This window comes from Sabethes cyaneus, chromosome 3 (assembly GCF_943734655.1).
Source record: "Sabethes cyaneus chromosome 3, idSabCyanKW18_F2, whole genome shotgun sequence".
Lineage (NCBI taxonomy): Eukaryota > Metazoa > Arthropoda > Insecta > Diptera > Culicidae > Sabethes > Sabethes cyaneus.
Genome location: NC_071355.1, coordinates 245,233,870 through 245,254,259, shown reverse-complemented (window position 1 = coordinate 245,254,259; position 20,390 = coordinate 245,233,870). Strand labels below are relative to the sequence as shown.

Genomic DNA, 20,390 nt, shown 5'->3' with positions numbered 1-20,390 from the left:
AAAGAAATGCAGTGCATCACAATAGATCAACTATACTGGTTGCAGTGATGAGTCCACACATGGAAAAAAAGATGTCTAATAGCTCTGCGGTTTATGGCAGTAAGCGAAGGCTATTAGCCAACGTGGTTCAGTCCATACTCAGGTATGGCGGGCCGGTGTGGCCTTCGGCGTTAGGTACCAAAAGCTATCTAGCCAAGCTGGAAAGCACCTATCGTCTCATGTGCTTGAGAGTGGCGAGTGCGTATCGCACAGTTTCACGTGACGCAATCTGCATCTTAGCGGGTATGATGCCTATTGGCATCAGGATTAGCGAGGACGTAGAGTGCTCCAACCAACGTGTAACTAGAGGCATACGGAGTACCACAAGATCGGCCTCGATGACCACTTGGCAGCGGGCATGGTCTGATTCCACAAAGGGCCGGTGGACACACCGACTTATTCCGGAAGTATCCGGGTGGGTCGACAGGCACCACGGAGAAGTCAACTTCCACCTGACACAGATTCTGTCAGGGCATAGTTGTTTTAGACAGTATCTGCACAAGTTCGGGAATGCGGAGTCCCCCGCGTGCCCAAATGCGTGGATGTTGAAGAAACTGCAGAACATGTTTTCTTTATATGCCCTCGTTTCGTGGGCGCGACAAGCAACATGCAGGCAGTGAGCGGGCAGGACACTACTCCGGACAACTTAGTCCAAAGGATGTGTTCTAGCTCGGACGTCTGGGGAGCGGTCAATGCGGCTGCTACTCAGATTGTACTTGAGCTACAAAACCGCTGGAGCGCCGATCAACGGCGAGTAAATAGCCTAACTACCATAGTCCAGTAGTTATCTAAGAGGGTGCGTTAATCACAATGGCCCCTTCCTGAAGTAATACCGATGAGGCTGGAAAATCGAGTAGGGTTTTAGTGGGTCTGGGTCCTCACGCCCCATTAGGGGGGTCGGGATACCAAACCCCATTCCCTGAGTTGTCTTCTCAGGTGTCTGATAGTACCGTATTTTTTAAGGTGCTAAGCAGATTTCCCTACTGAAAAAAAACATTTAAAAAAAAAGTCAGAGATGCTGGTGGTAAGCAACCGTAAGGCGGTTCACAGGGCGAAGATCACGGTTGGAGATCACACGGTAATCTCGAAGCGTGGGCTGAAATACCTAGGCGTGTGGCTTGGTGACCGGCTGAGTTTCAACAGTCACGTTGACTACGCCTGTGAGAAGGCGGCGAAGGCTATTAACGCGCTGGCCAGAATTATGCCAAACAACTCCGGTCCAAACAGCAGCAAAAGACGTGTTTTAGCTGGTGTATCCTCGTCGATAGTGCGGTACGGCGGTCCTGCCTGGGTCGCAGTGTTGAAAACTCAGCGAAATAAAAAGAAATTAATCAGTACGTTCCGGCTCATGGCAATGCGTGTCGCGAGCGCGTACAGAACTATTTCGTCGGAACCGGTCTGCGTTATAGCCGGGATGATTCCCATTGATATCATCTTGGAGGAGGACAATGAATGCTACAAGCGAAAGGACATAACAGAAATAAGAAAAGTCATGCGAGCAGAGTCATTAGTCAAGTGACAGCAGGGGTGGAATGTTGCGACTAACGGCTGATGGACGCAAAGGCTAATACCGGTTCTCCCAGTTTGGGTAAATAGAAAGCACGGAGAAGCGAATTTCTATCTGACGCAATTTCTTTCGGGACATGGTTGCTTCAGACAGTATTTACACCGATTCGGTTACGCAAGGGCACCCTTCTGTTCGAAGTACGATGGCGTGGAGGAAACACCGGAACATGTGATCTTTGTATGCCCCAGGTTCGAAGCGATAAGCACGGAGATGCCTACACTCAACGTAGACAACATTATTGAGGAAATGTGTCTAGATAACGGCACTTGGAACGTCGTCAATAGATCGGTTTCAAGAATTCTGGCCGAGTTTCAGCGAAAATGGAGGGCCGATCAGCAAGTCCGCAACGCGTAGCTTCGATGGAGTGGTGATAAGTGTGTAGAGGACAATGGCCAGAATACGTCTCTAGGCCGTATACCCGTAAAACCCTAGACGGACTCATATGTGTGCGGGATGGGATCTTTCACAAAATAGTCCCTGTACTTAGATGAACAATATTCAAAGTGACAATTGAAGAAATCCTGCGATGGTGACTGTGCAGGGTGCGCGTTATGTCGGAGGGCACTTCCTTATCAAGTCACGTCTCGACAGGTGGAGAAATCCCGCGATGGAGGCCATGCGCGTGCTGTTGGAGGGCACTCCTGATTTGGCTCACGTCTGGACGGGTAGAGTTCTCATGAATACGGCTCGCGATGCTAGCTAAACTTACGCAAAGAAATCCTGCGAGAGTGGCCGTGAAGAGATGGACGTGAAGTTGGTCGCCATCCCAGCATCGGTGCACGTGTCGACAGGTAGCGGAGTAGTGCATAGGCATGCCATCCTTCCGAAGTAATGCCTAGCGGCGGTCCCGGGAGGATTTGGGGCCAGAGGTAGTGAGGTTTTTAGTGGGTTAGAGTCCCACACCATGCCACGTGATGCAGAGCATCATCAGTGTGCCAGGCATTGAGCTTTTCCTCACGATAAACACACACACACACACACACACACACACACACACACACACACACACACACACACACACACACACACACACACACACACACACACACACACACACACACACACACACACACACACACACACACACACACACACACACACACACACACACACACACACACACACACACACACACACACACACACACACACACACACACACACACACACACACACACACACACACACACACACACACACACACACACACACACACACACACACACACACACACACACACACACACACACACACACACACACACACACACACACACACACACACACACACACACACACACACACACACACACACACACACACACACACACACACACACACACACACACACACACACACACACACACACACACACACACACACACACACACACACACACACACACACACACACACACACACACACACACACACACACACACACACACACACACACACACACACACACACACACACACACACACACACACACACACACACACACACACACACACACACACACACACACACACACACACACACACACACACACACACACACACACACACACACACACACACACACACACACACACACACACACACACACACACACACACACACACACACACACACACACACACACACACACACAGCGGAATTCAGAGAATTGCACCATGAGGATTATTTACTTTACATTACATAGAGAAGACGGGGCTTGTGCCCCAGTCTGGGTACCTCATTTGACTTGAACTTGCACTAGAAACTGGAATTGGAATTGGATTAAAATTTGGCCTATTTTGGCTTGAAACCAGTCCTTAAATAAAATTGAAAATGGGACTTGAATTCGGACTTCAAGCTCGAATTGAACAGCATGAAATAGGACTTGAATTTGGGCTAAAAATTAAATTTCAAATTGGAGTTGAATTTAAACTTAAAATTTTACTTGGCGTTAGACTGGAAATTAGACTTGAAGACTGATTTGAGACTGGATCTACTGGACTGGACTGGATCGCAGTCAGGTGCGGGCACCATTATTAGTCCAATTGCCTATATTGGTTCTTTTTTAATACAATTAAGCGAAAACGGAGGTTTTTTGATAAAATCCAAGTTTTTTCTTGGAACTGTCGGGAACCCTTTGTGAACGAGAAGTCCTCTGTTTCGTGGTTTTAAAAGTGTGTTTCTCATGTTTTAATCATTTTGAATCAATCAAGAACAAAAGTTTGAATATTGGAAGACCTTGTGTCAGTAGTGGCCCCGTTTCAACGAGAATTACTCCTACGCCAAATCCGAAATCAAACTGTACTCGTGTTCTCCTCTAGGCTACTAGAACTGGTTTGCCGTTGACAATGACTCGATCGAACAGCAAGAAGTCACGTGGAGATAAATCAGATGAATTTGCCCATTGGGAGAATTGCATCATGGTTTTGTTCTTTGTCAACAACTTGTAACAACTAGTAAATGGTAACATTGGGCGACAATTTGACGATCGATAGTGCAAAATCCACGACTGGTTTACCTACAAAATTCGTTCTGGTCTGCCCAGTTGCTTTTCGACAATGTATGTCAGTCATAACTCCCTAGTAATTCAAAACCAATAATTTTGGCACAATGAAATCATTCTGTTAACAAAGTAGAGGTAGAAGATTTTCAAACAGCGAACAGTCTAAAATTTCTTTTTCTTCTGGACTTCTGGGATGAAGTATTCCTCTTAGGTTTGAAGTACCATCGAACCGAGTCAAGGAGCTGTTTAGCAAAAATCTGAATACCTGAATACGATTAGAGCCAGCAGCTGGATGCGGTTAAGTTCAATACATTTATTTTTAAACATGATCCATCCATAAGAGAAATTACCGAATTCAAAAATGCTCAATGAGAACGCTTGTTGTTCGCTCATTCACCTCTAGAAATAATAAATAAATAAATAAAAAATTAAGTCTGGCATTGTATGCTGGAGTTCTGCTCAAACTGCTTAGACAGCAGTTTTGTGCAATTGTGCTGGGAGCCAAAAAAAAAAACGAATAATCGAATTTGCTGAAATGGCTACGCCGCCGCTTCGGCCCAGTCGTCGGTGTTTGCAGCCACAACAAAGGACCGTTTTGACGTCATTCCGACGCCGAAAACTCAAGTCATCTTCAACGGAACACCGTATCGGATCCAAATCTCGAAATGCTTGTCGGTCGATCTTGATTCTGTGCTGTATCTACCTAGCAAGGTTTTTTTTGCATTCTAAGAAAGATGTAAATTGCCATATCACCGGAGCTGATTATACTGATCCATTAATTTTCGTTGAGTTTCCATTTTTTTTTTTCTCTCCGCATAAATCGCAAAAAGAGATGCGCAGCAGATGCGTCTTGATCATACGGGCGGATATGGTAGGTGAAACATTCCTCCTGCACGCAATTGTTGGCTACGATCGGTTGAACCCTTGAACTTCCTCCGGTCTGATTGTGACCTCTGAAAAACTTAAGTTTGCTAAAATTGCTAAACAAACAACACTTTGTTTTGTCTGTTTGTTACCAGCCAACAGGTCAAATGAACCGTGGACCTCAAAGGGTTACACCTCATGATCATGAACATAGGCGTTTGTTTTGAATACGCCGGCAGCCGGCCGCCGGCCGTCAGTAACTTTGTTTAGTAATGCAAAAAAGCACACACAAAATTGCACTCGTTAGAGATATGCGCGTTGAAGCTTTGTTCGTCTTACAGATTATGAATAAGACAACAGCAACGTTTCGCGTGTTGTGTGATTCGGTCGATTTTTGATAAGATAATTCGTTGAAGATACTTCCTGCCAGTGTATTTCCGTTTCGGATGCTCTGAAACGAACTTAATTATCTGCATGATTGAGTTCGGTAGAAAATCGCCCCAAGAAAAATTTGTTTAATCGTCTAGAAGAATATAAAAGAAAAACTTCCCGTAATTAGATTTGATTGATCTATAAAGTTAAGGTTATTTTACATGACAAAAGTCACGAGTACCATATTTTTTTAATCCAACGGAAATCCCTCAGCTTTCATAGTAGTGCAGGCAGCGGAACCTGTCACTGGCACTGGTAGAATCCAGTTGTTTCAAAGGTCGTAAACATATTATACAGTAAAACAATTAGCGTGGCCTGCCTGTTTTGTTCTAACGCCTGCCGGTAGTAAATCAGAAGAACGTGCAAAATGTCATGTACATACTAGATAGAACACGCGGCATGAGTAATCAGATTTAATCGTTGTATTCCACTCTTTCTAAATGGACATTTTATTCCACTCCCGGCAAAGCGGGATTACCAACTTTCTAGAATCTGGGTAAATCTGCAGGGTTTAGAACACGACCTTGTTCTTTCCCAGTTCGCAAAGCCGTCCAAAAAGAACTTCTAATCTTTCGGACATGCAATCCTCTCCAATTTCAAATCAACAAAAATCACTTCTTTATTAAGTGCACATAAACAAACACAACGTATATCACAATCAGGCACGCCAACGTCAGGTACACCCTAATCGGCGACCTTTTCGGGAAACATCTCATCGATGGTCGCGTTCTTCAGCAGGTTGTTGGCGATCGCGGTGAACAGTTTGCTGAGGTTTTTCTCCAACCCGGGCAGCAGCTCGTCCAGAAAGATGCGCGAGTTCTCGTTGATCACCTGATTGCCCACCTTGCCCAGTACGGGGTCCCCGTTGAAGAGGTTGTCCAGCTGGAACCGGCCGTCGTCGACCTTCAGCCGAATGCCCAACCGGTGGAAGCGGACGTAGTTTTTGCCGTCAATCGTCTCCGTGTAGCCCCGAATACGAGCTGACAGGCGCACGTTTGCTGTAACGATTATTATTAAAGCAACAATCAACAAAGGACAGGGGAAGAACACACACTTAGGAGGGTGTTTTATTTACTTAAAACTAACGCGCAAAAAGTGCATGATGCAGGCGTGCATGATAGGTGCAGGTGGGTGAATTTTGACAGCTTGAAAAACTAGTTGCACTCGAAGATGTTATCAACGTTTAGTCTCATTATCATCGGGTATTCAAATTATCTACCGATTAGCTTCATTGTGCGCATAGTTTCTGATACGATGCTGAAATCAAAACACAATTAGTAGTGATTCCCGTTTCGTACTGACAATGGAAGTCGCTTTTGTGAAACAAGAATTGACAATAGAAAAAAACGATAAACAAAGATATGAGCCTGTTAGGTTTTAGATTCATCGAATTTTTATTAAGAAATAATTACGATTTAGAATGACAAAAGATGTTCAATCGTGAATGTGACGTGAAAAAGGTTTTCTTTAATTTCAAAAGGTTATATTTTTCTAACACTGTTCACAAATATTTAAAGCTAAAGTAAAGCTAACAATTAAGTGTTACACTTCTCAAAGGCTTCAGATGGCCAGAATGAATTTAAACAATTTAAATTCTAACAATGAAGTGTCGGTCTAATTTAGTTTACTTGATTCTCTTCAAAAAATGGTTACGCAAAATTTGCTATACTCATGGTTTGAAATGAGTTGTAACCACTACGGCTACCAGTATCGTGATTTAATTTGAATTTGACCGAACCACACCGACCGACCCGGCGAAGAACCGTCATCGAGCAAACTAGAGACCTCCGAAAACATTGCAGTGAGATTCGGGTGTCGTTTGAAGAAACCTCTCTATTTGCTAGACTAGCTTTAATAGGTTGGGTAAAGTGGTCCAGAATGCAACGCTAAAGCAAAACATCATTTTACAGAGCAACGGCGTGTTTGTTCCACGTTTTTCAACTTCTAGAAGACGTTGGGATCTTTTTTACACTTACTCCTGATGAAATTTTCTAACAAAAATCAGTATTTTTTGTTATTTTTGACGATTTTTGACAAGAGTCAAAATAATTATGTGAGGCAAAACGCCACAGCCCGTGGACAAAACGCACCAAGTTTGCGCAGCTAGGCGTTAAACGCAACCAAAAAAATTACATTCAATCACGTGTTGTATAAACTCCTAAAACCAGGTTGCCGAAATGGCGGAAGCGTTCTTAATAGCGTTTGTTACATACGCTTGTTTGCTGGGATACAATGGGTTCATATCTCAACATAATTGGCAATAAAATTTAATCATCTACTTTTCTCAAACTGATGTGTGATGAAATATCGTAAGTTAAACAATGTATAGTAACGACCCCAGAATTCGCCTCTTTTATCAGGTTTTATGTTGTAAAATGAATAAATCGCCATACCTATTATTATAAAATCAGCCCTGAACTCAGACAAGTATGACAGTATATTAATATTCTATCTATTTTGGCTATTCGGAATAACGAAAATTCAAATTTGATAGTAAAAGACTCAATTTTGAGCAGGAACCTCTAGTACCACATTTCGCCCATAGCGATCCAAAATTCGTCCTCCAAGTGACCCAAATTTCGCCCACTTGTTATTTGTTGCAAATTTCCCAAATAACCTCAATTATTTTGTTAGAATTGTTGTTACTATTATTTAACGTTAAGATTGTGTCTATCCAGTGCTTAATATGGCAATCAATTTGTATCAGGAATTCGTTAAATGTAAAGCTAAATTGAAATAAACTGAACACCTCCTGATATCTGATGCGGTAAAACTTAAAAACACAGAGAAGGTGGGTTTTTACTAAATGTTTATTTTCATTGCAGTAAAATAAGGCTTTTGATACTCGTCAAAGATATTTAAAATGAATGGTCCTGTTGGTTCTTTTTCTGGTCATTTTTTGAATTCATTAGTGGGCGAATAAATACAATTCAGTGCATACGAAATGGCACAATGTTTATTTTAATACTTTAAATAACCTTATAAAATGATTACTTATATCATTCTTTAGTAATTTTTTGGGAAAGAGTAAATGTTTATTGTGAACAATCAAAAATTAGACGAACTGGAAAATCTTGATATTGGGCTATATATATTGACTAATCGAAGGTGAGACTCGAGGCCACAACCTAACCTCTTCCCCAAGAAATAAGTAAGCTTAACTGCTATATAACTGCAATAAAAAGATGAAGAAAAAAAAAAGTTTAGTTAATCACTGTCTGTAAATGGGTATGCCGGTTAACTGTATTAAATATTCCAGCAACTGGTAAGCATACCTATCTTACCTACTCAACTAGGAATACTAGGATATTTTTTGACATCACTTGGAATTCTTAACTAGCATTTTTGGTTAGACCGGGTTTGCAATGCTAAGATATTAGAGATTACATGATATTATCGAAATATTCTATTTTATCACCACGATTATTTCTTTGTTGTCTGCATTGCACTTTAAATACTTTTCAATGTTTTATCCATAATAACTATTTTAATGCTCTTATCTGCTTTAATATAGTAGACGGATCTTTCGCATGATTTTCCAATAGTCAGATTTATTCTCATGAGAAGAAAGATTGTGATTTTTGAGTTTATTATGCGCGTCTTGCTAATTCGTGCGGTTTAAATCTTATTATCAATTTCGATGTCGATTATTGCTAATTCAACATTTCGTTTGGTAGAAATCCTATTAGCCGTTAGCCCATGTTTAGAAAGTAATTCTTTTGTTAAATGAATTCAAATGAAGATATGATGTGCTTTCTGCATCAAAATATTATTTATTCTATACTTTTACTCACCATTTTGATAAACATAAATCAGCGAACAAACTAATCGATTGTGACTTGCTTTTGCTTATGTGTGGCATATTTGTAAATGTTTGATAGATGAGGGTGAAAACTGGTTCACGTAGTAAGTTCGGTTAAGTATATACAGATTCGACCGGGGCGAATTTTGGAACTCATATGATTTTCAATACCCAGTTTTCGCCCAGTGCATTTATGTTCTATTTTCAGCAGAATTGCGATAAAATAATAGAATAAATGCACAATTATGAAATTTGAATCAGATATAACCAAATTGATGCGAAAAAAGTGCAAGAAGATACGATTTTCCTTTACTTTTCCTCAATTTGACTTTGCGTGCTCGTTCTTGAGAATGGAAAAATCGCGTCTTAAATACAATACCTATTTTTCAAACCACATTAAAACATAAAAATACATAAAACAACACAAAGAATTCTATTCAAATAACTGAAAACTGAGTTAAATTGAATATAAATTAAACTAACAACTTAAAATTCAACTATATTTGAGTTAAATCACGGGAATATCAACGGGAGGGCGAATTCTGGGGTAAGGGCGAATTGTGGGAATCTCCTACAATTAGGTTTAAGGCAAATTCTAAGTCCTGCATACCGCAACGGGAACCTTCGATATTTAATAGAATGGCAGTGATGCTAGATCTACGAATTTGAAACGTAGTTCTACAGATTTAGAAATTTTCTACGGACCTACGGATCAGGTGCTCATATCTACGGAATTTCAAAAACTTTACGGAAATAGTTGAGAATTACGAGTACGGTATATGCAGTGAATAATATCCAGAAAAGCATAACTGTATTCTTGCAAAGTTTGCTAAACAAACAACACTTTGTTTTGTCTGTTCGCCACCAGCCATCAGGTCAAATGAACCGTGGACCTCAAAGGGTTACACCTCATGATCATGAACAAAGGCGTTTGTTCAGTTTCTAATAGTTTCTAAAACTAAAACAAACTTTTAAAAAGTTTCTTACTAATGAGTAGCGAATTACTCTAAAGAGTAGTGTATTTTTCACTTTGACGGCAGATAAAATACTTCACCATTATATGCATTGATGCCTTCATCATATTCATCACTTTCAGGCTTTTGCTCTCTGACCGTAATATATTCATATTAATAGTAAAACTGATATTTTTCGGGTTTGAATACGGGGAAAGGCGAAAGAGTTTCGTTTCTTTTCTCTCGCCCATTTTGACAATGGTTAACCTTTACGCCCCGACATTAAAAATGAAGGTACTTTGCGTTACGCAATAAAAAAACAAAAATATTTTTTTAATCCACCAAAATAACTGTGTTATTAGCATTTTTACTTAAAGTTTAAACGTGAAAACTGAGACTATTCTTGCGTTTTATATATACGTTATTATTTTCCAAGCAAAAAATACGAAAAGAAAGATAAAATCGAATGAAATTTTTTTTGCCGATTTTCGGAAATTTTGTTGTTCGAAATTTTTATTTCTGTTCCATGTTAGAAGCGTTAATACACATTTTTCGAGTTTTCTTTAGGCTGTAGAGCACACAGACAAATTATTTTTTTGCCCCCCGATTTTTCATGCCGTCCATTGTTCTGTCGGTTCCACCGGAACTCATAAGTGGTCATTTGGAATTTTCTTCGAAAACCTGCAAATGGAGTATCAAATCACTGGAAAGGAAAACAAAGTCTTTTTTGAACTTCCTCCTTGCCAATGGCCACCCCCACAACTTTTTTAGACCCCTAATATCATCCCAACCAGTTTTACATCTGTTACGGGTTCGGAAATTTGCATAATGCCATAGAAACAAAGGTTTGAAACCCGTTTTTTTCAAACCAAACCATTTTGTAATGTGAAAATGTCCAGATCTATGCGACCTTCACCAATACGCGTATTTCAATCAGATGCGACTTGTAGCCTTAATCAGTGTGGCAAGTTTTGGACTACTAAGTCACGAAAATAAGGCCATTACAAATATTTAAAAAGGTTTTTGTCCCTCCGGTGTTGGGCCACTGAAGGGGGGGAGGCGAAAAAAAACAAAGAGAATTTTTTAATCGAGCAAAAAATATATGGATTTTAGGCATTTTTACTTTAAACATGAAAACCAAATCTATTCTTGCTTTTAATAAATACGCTGTTATTTTTCATCCAAAAATCTACGAACAAAAAGACAAAAAAAATTTTTTTGCCCAGTTTCGGAAATTCCACTGTTTGAACTTCCATTTCTATTTCGTCTAGAAGCGTTAACTTAACTCGTACACTCATTTTTCGAGTTTTTCAAACTATGTTCAAATTTAACTTATATCCTACAATTTATTTTTTTGCCTCCCGATTTTTTAGGCAAATTTTCAAGGGGGGGGGGGGGGGGGGTGACATAAAAAAGAAATGATAGGCAACGGCGGTAAGTCATCGAACAGATAACAGTAATATGACGAAAACACGATAAGAAAAGAAAACTTTTTCCGATTAATACACTTCAGACAAAAAGACGACGAACGGGCGCAAACACAGCGAAGATGATGAAAAAGAGATGATGAGTAAGTGAAAAGATGATAACAAAAATACGATAAATAGACGCGGAAAAACATCAAAGAAGCAATAGAAAAATATCTAAAAAAGCAATAAAAATGACGGAAAGACTATAGATAAATAGATCGAGAGGACAAAAGCGGACGACAAGAAAAACCAATCAAGAGCAACCAACAACGCCACAAAAGATGATAAAAAAGGCAACAAATCGCTAAAAAGAGACAAAAAGATTATGTGAAAATGACTAACAGACATTGAAAAGATAACAAAAAATGACAATATGACTAGAGACTTCAGATTTTTAATCGAATACTGCCGGCATGAGTGGTTGAATTAATAGAATTGCTCAAAGAGAATAACATGACTAATTCAATTATAAATATAAAGATACCGTCATCCGGGGTGAGATTGTGCCACGGGGGTGAGATTGGGCCAAAAACCAAAAATGTTTATTTGTGAAAATTTATTACATCTATAGAAACAGGTGACCTAAACTCAAAATGATGATGAAAATAACATATTTATTCATAACTTAAAATGGAACACAGATAATATTAGCAAACTGTTTAGCCTAAACAGGGTTTCAAAGTTCGCGATCAAAAATACTCGGAAATAACGCTTGTAAAAAATGTCCCGCATAAACCAACCCAAACAAGAAATCGCATCAAGTTGATATTTTGAAGGTATATAAACTAATCATTTACAATGTGTAGAAAGGTTTTTATGCGTTGGATAAGTTTTGATTACGAAAATAATATTTTTCGAAACTTTGTACTTTTCGAGCTTCACTGGGGTGAGATTGTGTCAAGCCATAATGATCGATCCAATTTGTGGATTTCACATACACAACAAAAATACGTCAGTATACACCAGCACACTCACATTTTTACTATTGAGCACAATATTTTGACAGATTAGATTGCATCATCCATTTTGGAGCATAGGTCTGCTAAATAATTTAAACTAATTTTTACTTTTTCTCTGGAAATTTCAGATGCTTTGAATAAACACTCTAATATAAGACGAATATATTACACCGTGTATAAACTGCCAGTTTTAAGGACGGGGTAGGGGGGTGGGATGGGCTACATGTTCTGCGGCCGCGGGTTCTCGAACGAAGTAATGGTTACTTTTGTTAAATGATCAAATAGGTATGCCCTCTTAGGATACACCCCTTAATATATCTCCCCCTTGTTAACCCTAGAAACGCTACTGGCTTTATAAAGGCTTTCCATTGACTACGAACTCATTTTTAGTTATTTCAGACCTCCCCGGGTTGTTTTTGGCCGACCCCCTGCCCCTGATAGTCTACTTAGTTCATGGACGGCCCCATATGAACTACATATAAACTGATGTTTATATGTATTGTTTATAAACATGCTAACGTTCACTGTTTAGGTTTTTAGCTTAACTTTAAGTTTTTGGCACAATGTCACCCCCTAGAAGGGGTGAGATTGTGCCAAAGTTCATGCACTTCCAGTAAAATTAGGTTTCATTGTAACTAAACCATCTCTACGGTAGTAGTTAATTGAACAATTTAGTACATATTGACAGGTTTGAAATCAACTTAGTTCCTAAATTGTGTGTATACTGAGCTAACATATGCTTTTTTGGCACGATCTCGCCCCGGATGACGGTACCCTTTAATCGTTCAATTAATTCGACTAGTCGATTAACAAAGAAAATTCGAATATTTTTTATACAAATGCTACTAGCACGAATAGGTGAGTTAATCGATCAATGGAGGTAATGCTCACCGCTCAAACATTAATCGAATAATTGAAAATTTCGGACGTCACTAAATATGACGACAGAATACACATAACAAAAACGAGACGAAAATTTAGAAGACAAAAAATAAAAGATGAAAAACGGAACGACACAGACGAACAGCGAATCACGAAGGATCAAGAATGAAAGTTGAGAGTAGACGTCCTTGAAAAAGGTTAGGCCAAATCTCAAATGTACCATGAATTGAAAAAGTGCAAAAGCAATAGATAAATAACAGTATATGGAGCGTATTGTGTGGACTATTTTTAGTGGAGTATAAACGGACAGCGAAGAGTAGCATAGGCGTTTGAACTAAGAGTGGAGAGATTCCCATTGTACATCTGGCGAAAGTTGGGAGATTACAGTATGCCGGCCACCTTGTAAGGATGCCGGACTGAAATCCATTCTCTTCGAGAATCCCCGCTAGTATTTTTGTAAGTAAAAGTAAAAAATCAGCATTACGTGCAGATATGCATGGTAATAAACCGCATTTGATGCGCAAAACTGGCATATCCGTACTATTTTGGAGGCGATATACGTGATGAGGAATAATTATACGCGTTTCATCCATATAAGTGATTATATACGATAAGATCCGATTAAGCGCGACTCGCTGCAAACATTTTCCTAGACTTGATACTACTCCGTGTTACTTGATTATTCAATTTCTATACTCTTTGTCTAGGCGTGCGCCGATACACCGTGTACAAACTCGGACTTTGAGTAGAAAATTTAATAAATTTTGGCCACTTGCTACCAATAACTGAGTTATTCGCTATGACAAATATCGCAGATTTGTGCCACTACTACCTATTTTTTGGTTAAAAAACTACTCAGAATCTGAGTTTATAAACTTTGAGGGCATTTTGAGCAGTTTCAACCAAGTTTTGGCTCAATCCAACCTATTTACACGTAATTTCGCTTAAGAGTGTAGTATTGACGACTATACGCTGCACCAGTGGCCCAAAAGGGCAAAAAGTGGAACTTTTTTCCTAGTGTCTTTTGCTTTCATTCTATCGTTTATGGTCTGCAGCACTGTTGTTCGTATGAATATTCCCCTTAATCTTAAAGTGTCAAAAATTAGTTATCGCTTACTATAATGAAAATAAAAAAATAATTTTTTTGTGTCAGGAAATAGAGACAAAGTTTCTTCGGCAAAGTTGTAAATAATGTATAAACGAGCAACCTTGCTGAAGAAATAAAATTTCTAGCTTTTTCTAGTGCTGGAGTATAGAGCATATATTATAGAGCATACTATATTCTTTTAAACTTCTTTAAAAATTAGTTTTCCATAGTTAGCTTTTGTAAGTTGCATTTTATGAGAATATATGGTTCTAGGTGATTATTGAAGGACTCAAAATACACGGTTTTGCAGAAAGTTGCAAATCTCTAGGACGTTTTCTTACAATATTATCACTTATTTAAGCTATATTTTTCCTTAACTTCACGAGCCAAAAGCGCTTCAATGCTTATGCATACGCGTTGGAAGCAATTACGTGCTGTCCAACGGTGATATCTAGCTGTACGGCTTAACAATTACTGACCAGCAGTACCACCGTTTTATGGTGGCCTAACCCCTTGCATCCAGTTTTCAATTGTTCTTATTGCTTCGATCGTTAGCATTTCCTCCACCGCTGTTTCGACTATCACCGATAAGATTATGTCATCGGCAACGCCATCGATAAGCACATCTCTGGGCGGTTTCAGAGTCAGTACACCGTTGTACAACTCGTTAGTGTTGGGCCGAGGATGAAGCCTTGCGGGACTCCCGCAGTTATGTAAGGTTATGTAAAGTCTCTCATCTATATGGATAAACCAATAACTCGTGCGAAATGCTCGTAAAAGAAAAATAAATTTGTTTTAGTAAGGCCATTACAAATATTTTATAAACTTTTTGTCCTTCCGGTTTTCGGCCACTGAAGGGGGGGGGGGCGAAAAAAAAACAAAGTGAATTTTTTAATCGAGCAAAAAAAACATGGATTTCAAGAATTTTTATTTAAGGTTTAAACGTGAAAACCGAATCTATTCTTGCTTATAATATATACGTTATTAATTTCTATGCAAAAATATACGAAAAAAGACAAAAACAAAGGAAAATTTTTTTGGACGATTTTCGGAAATTGCATTGTTTGAATTTCCATTTCTGTTTCGTGCTAGAAGTGTTAATTCAACTCGGAGACTCATTTTTCGAGATTTTCAGACTGTAGAGCCCACAGACAATTGATTTTATAAAAAGAAATTTGACTCATATCCTACAAATTATTTTTTTGCCCCCCCAATTTCCAAGGGGGGAGGGGGGTGACAAAAACTTTAAATATGATTTGCAATGGCCTAATTCAAAGAAAAGAAAATCGTGCTCGGTTTCACATCCGCCATGTTCCGCAAACATTGCAGGAACCGTCCGATTATTGCTAATTACTTTTGAGGGCATATTGTGTGGCTGATCAACAGCTCCTCTCATATAAAGACCTCAAAAAATGGTTTGATTTGAGAATAACCTCAAAAGACGAAGTCATTTACCGCAATGGTATTCGAGCTCTGCCAGGAAGGTGGGAAATAGTTGTGGCCAGCGATAGGCGATATCTTGCATGATAGATGTGTCTCCATTTTTTTGTAAAAAACGTTACATTTTCATGAAAATGTCGAATGCCATAGGACTAATTATTTTTTCAATGCGAATTCGTTAATTGTTCACCAAATGTTCGGTAAATAGTGACTAGTGACTAGTGACCAAAGGTGATCTAATTATTCAATTGTAATTATATATTCTTCTCCTTTCCTAGCAGTTTAAAGCCGAAACGGGTCGTACTGCACAATATACCAGGTTACTCTCTCGCTCAATAAGTTTTATTGCAGCTTCTAACCGAGACGTCTTCTTTCGTCACACCTCTCGGTTATAAGTATTGACGTAGGACTACGTCTTACGGCAAGGTTTGGAATAGGGTGTCATTCCAAAATATCCAAAAATGCGAGCGTCACGAAAAAATGACAGATTTTGAGCGCTAATAGCTCAGCAGTTTCCAGATCAATTTTACAGGTTTTTGTGCCAAGCGATCGGAAAATTTTCTATGCATGAACCCCAATAAAGAAACCTATTGATTTCAAGGTACGCACTATTGAAAATTTGGAAATAATGAAGCATTTTCCAACTGGAAAATCTCGGTTTGTGATTGATTGCAAAAGACGCCATAATAGTTTTAAGGTATTTTCAGAAGAAACAAAATAGTGACAAAATCTCGCCGTCCTAACAGCTTGAAGTTCCTTTGCGACGCTTAAACCAAGACCAATTTAATATCTGTGCTTGGGAAGCAGATTAATTTGTTTCGAAAATGATTGACAAGACAAGGCAGGATGGATCCGCAGTGATGTCAATGTTTATATGACCGTCAACCCAGTGTAAGGTAGTCAGGTACAAATCAATAGCTAGTCAATAGCTAGTAAAAACTAATAATCTTTAATTAATCAACTTGTCTTAAAGGACGTAAATTCATTATTGTAAACAACGAGAATCGGTGTGGGGCGAACTGTGAAAAATAAGTGATTGCCCAAATAACAATTTGGGTTTTATTACACTCTTTTGATGGCTTTTATAGCCTAAATTGACCATGAAAACTTCAATAAGAGTTCAATAAAACTCGCATTGTTACTTGAGTGGGCAGGTGGATTTGAATTCACAACTCTCAAGTGTTTTAGTCCCACCTGACCAGTCAGTTATTTTTCACAGTTTGTATTTCATTTTTCCTAGCTCATTTGATTCTCGATTTTTCACAAAAATACATTTACCTCCTGTTCGATCTCACTTAAGCACAACAGACACCAACTGCTATCAAAACACGGATTTCATCAAACAGTGACCAATCAGTACAAACATTCGCTGCTAGCCCATTAAATAGATTTATTTCACCACCAATGTTTGACTCATACGTATCCGTACGCAGCGTTGGTATATTTAGGAGTCCTAAATTAGGACTGACTCTACATCTATGTAATGTCTCTCCTGCTCTAGCTCTTAGCGAATTATTTAATAGTGACGTGCAGTAAATATCGCTTTCTGTGTTTGGGGATTTGATCAAAGTGTTAAAAAAATAAATCATCAAATCCAAACAACTCCTTTAGGGAAAGTAAAAATACTGGAGTAGCATAAGACTACAAAAAATGGAAAGGCAACTTATAAACTTTTAATTTTAATCAATGTTAGACCTGCATAATTTTGTAAATTTTTATAAATCAATAACTGTCCTGAGCAGTGTTTCCACACATGCATTGGTTTGTCTCAAATTATTTATTTAATTTGTTTGGTGATATATTTACACATCTCAGCTAAAGTTAGACACAGATATGTTTTGTTGTTTATTCATTCATACCCAAAAGAGCTCCTCCATTTATTTTTAAGTAAAAGCACTGAAGGAAAAGCACGAGTTTTAGCCATTTAGAAAAATCTGTACTTATCTGTACTTTATGACTGAAATCTGTAGTCTGTACCATACAGAATCTGTACCAAAAAAAGTCGATAAAATCTGTACTTTTCCAAATAAATCTGTACATGTGGCAACACTAGTCCTGAGCATGAAAATACGGTCCGTCCGGCTGTCGTCGACTGTAAACGAAAAATAAATATTTTCGCACGCAACCCGTGACCACAAGCTAGTGCCAAGTTTACATCAACATTATCATCGATTTACACTAATGAAGGATTAGTGATTAATATTTGCGGCTGTACGATACACGAAAACATGATATTTATGTTTGAATAAAATGAATTACTTTAAAGATTCAGATATGGATAAGCAGGCAATATACCTGCGTGGAAAATGCAGAAGCTTGTTATTTGAGATCTTCTAAAGAATGTGACTCGCGCGAAGTAACATAGATTTTGTTGTAGGACAATCAGACGAACCAAACATTGATCCGACTGAAACACTATTGTAGCGATAAGCGGTGCGATTCAAATAGGATCAGAATTGCTGAACCTAGTTCTGATTATCTAGATTTATTGCGAGCGATCGGTCGTTAAGCTCTCATGCGAATTTGAATAAAATTCCATCTTACCGGCAGGTCAGGGTTCTATCCGCGAACTATTTTGTGTAATACTTTTAAAAAAATCAAGTTGGTAGAAGCTTTAGTTCTACAAATCTTGTTTTTTCGGCTATAAAATTTTGAAATAAATCACATTCGAGTAAATCATCACCATCTTTTTGATTTGGAATGCCAAAAGACTTTAAGTGCGTGAAGATTTCAACCTTTTTAATGCTTTATTATGCATCTTCAGACTTCAGACTTATGATTTATTTTTACATTTCTAAATAATTTTCTGTGATTGTATAAAGCAATGTTCTCCTAGGAAAATTTCATAGGTTCATAGCTTTGAGTAATATTGAAGTCGCTCAGCGGCTGCTAAGCCACTGCCAAGCGAAATAAGGCATTTTTCTCCTTTTTGAAAAAAAAAGTGGTTGCATGAATATGTTTCCTTTAAAAATTTTCACACTACCGATTCCCCATTTCTAAGTTTAAATTCCCAGCATAAAACTTTGGTTAACTAATGCTTTAGTTAAACATAAAAATATAATTTGAGTTTTGATTCTGCCACGGTTTTTGGACTATACTGACTGGTAATTTCATCAATATTCACCAATAATGTTCACTTTTTTTTCAAATTTTTATATTAAATATTAATTTCTCGGACAGACTGTCTATCACGGGACATGGATCTCGAGTTTCGATTTTTGGTTATACGCAGTATATTAAAGATACTCGTACATTTTAGTGCAAACTATACAAAGTGCTTATTCTTCATTAACATATGACATAATGCGATGGTAGAATTAGTTAGCGTGCATGAGAATAGTCTATGGTTACTTACTCAGCGTTCCATTGATGTCACCCTTTCCCTGTAGATTCAACAGCAAAAGCTTCATCTTGAGAGTGTACTTTCCCGTGAAGTTCAACTTTGGTATGGAAACCACCAAGTCAAATGATAAATTCATTGGTTTTGACCTAAAATACATTACCATTAATAGCTGAATGTGCCGGCACATAATAACTGAATACTTACTGCATTCGTTCAATTTTAAAGGCGCTGCATCCCGATACGTTGACCTTGTTAACGACGGCCTGCAGATCCTTGCCGTTCTGCATCTTCACCTGTTCGATGAACAGCGGTTCGAGCTTCGGTACGTTAAAGTCCGGCCCAAAGTCTCCCTTGGCCAGATTGGTCCGGATGTGCTCCACCGCATCGATGATGCACTGGTTTATTTTCGTTTCATTGCGTGAGCAAACTTTCAGCGTACTGGCTGTTTTGGGGTAGAAAGCAGGTTTGGGTTTTAGGTGTTACTCTTCTGGTAAGTTTTGGTAAATACTTTCAAGATCACCCCTTTCAAGGTCCCCCCAAGAAGTAGTCATGAACTATTTGAATTTTATTGTAACTTCCCCACACTGTGTATCATGTCTAAGATACTCGTTTTAAGTGAATCCAACATTTCTGAAATAATTTAATTAGCATAAACGCATGACAAGCCTTCCTTCAAGCTTCAAGGTGAACCACTGTTACACTGCTTAACCTGACTTAATTATCAATTAACACTGGTTGGCTTGTACTGACAAATTGCAGGTGCGTGTGCATGTTAATGGAAGTAATCCATCGATTGACTTCAATAAAAATTATTCACTTACGCAACGCGCAATCGGCAACATTAGTCACACCCAGCAGCAGAAACAGTAGAACAATCACATTAGTGAGCCGCGATTGTGATCGGATCGAATTCATCGCGTAATGTGGCACTTGAAACACTTTAATCCGATCTGAATTGATCTGTAGAATTTCCCAGGGGGTAAGAAAAACTGCCCGCTCGCTGATTGGGATGCTGGTCAGCTTTATTTCAACAAAGAGCGCAAGGGCACGGGCG

The 20,390-nt window shown here is 38.8% G+C and overlaps 1 protein-coding gene across 1 annotated transcript; it reads right to left on the bottom strand.

Moving 5' to 3' along the window:
* Positions 1–6,085: 6,085 nt before the first annotated feature.
* Positions 6,086–20,341, bottom strand: LOC128741005 (protein takeout-like). The gene is made up of 4 exons (XM_053836580.1): positions 20,158–20,341; positions 19,541–19,778; positions 19,349–19,482; positions 6,086–6,399 (listed from the first exon to the last, which is right to left on the bottom strand). The coding sequence occupies exons 1-4, from the start codon at positions 20,249–20,251 to the stop codon at positions 6,086–6,088; spliced, it is 780 nt and encodes a 259-aa protein (XP_053692555.1). The 5' UTR covers positions 20,252–20,341.
* Between the last annotated feature and the right edge of the window lie 49 nt (positions 20,342–20,390).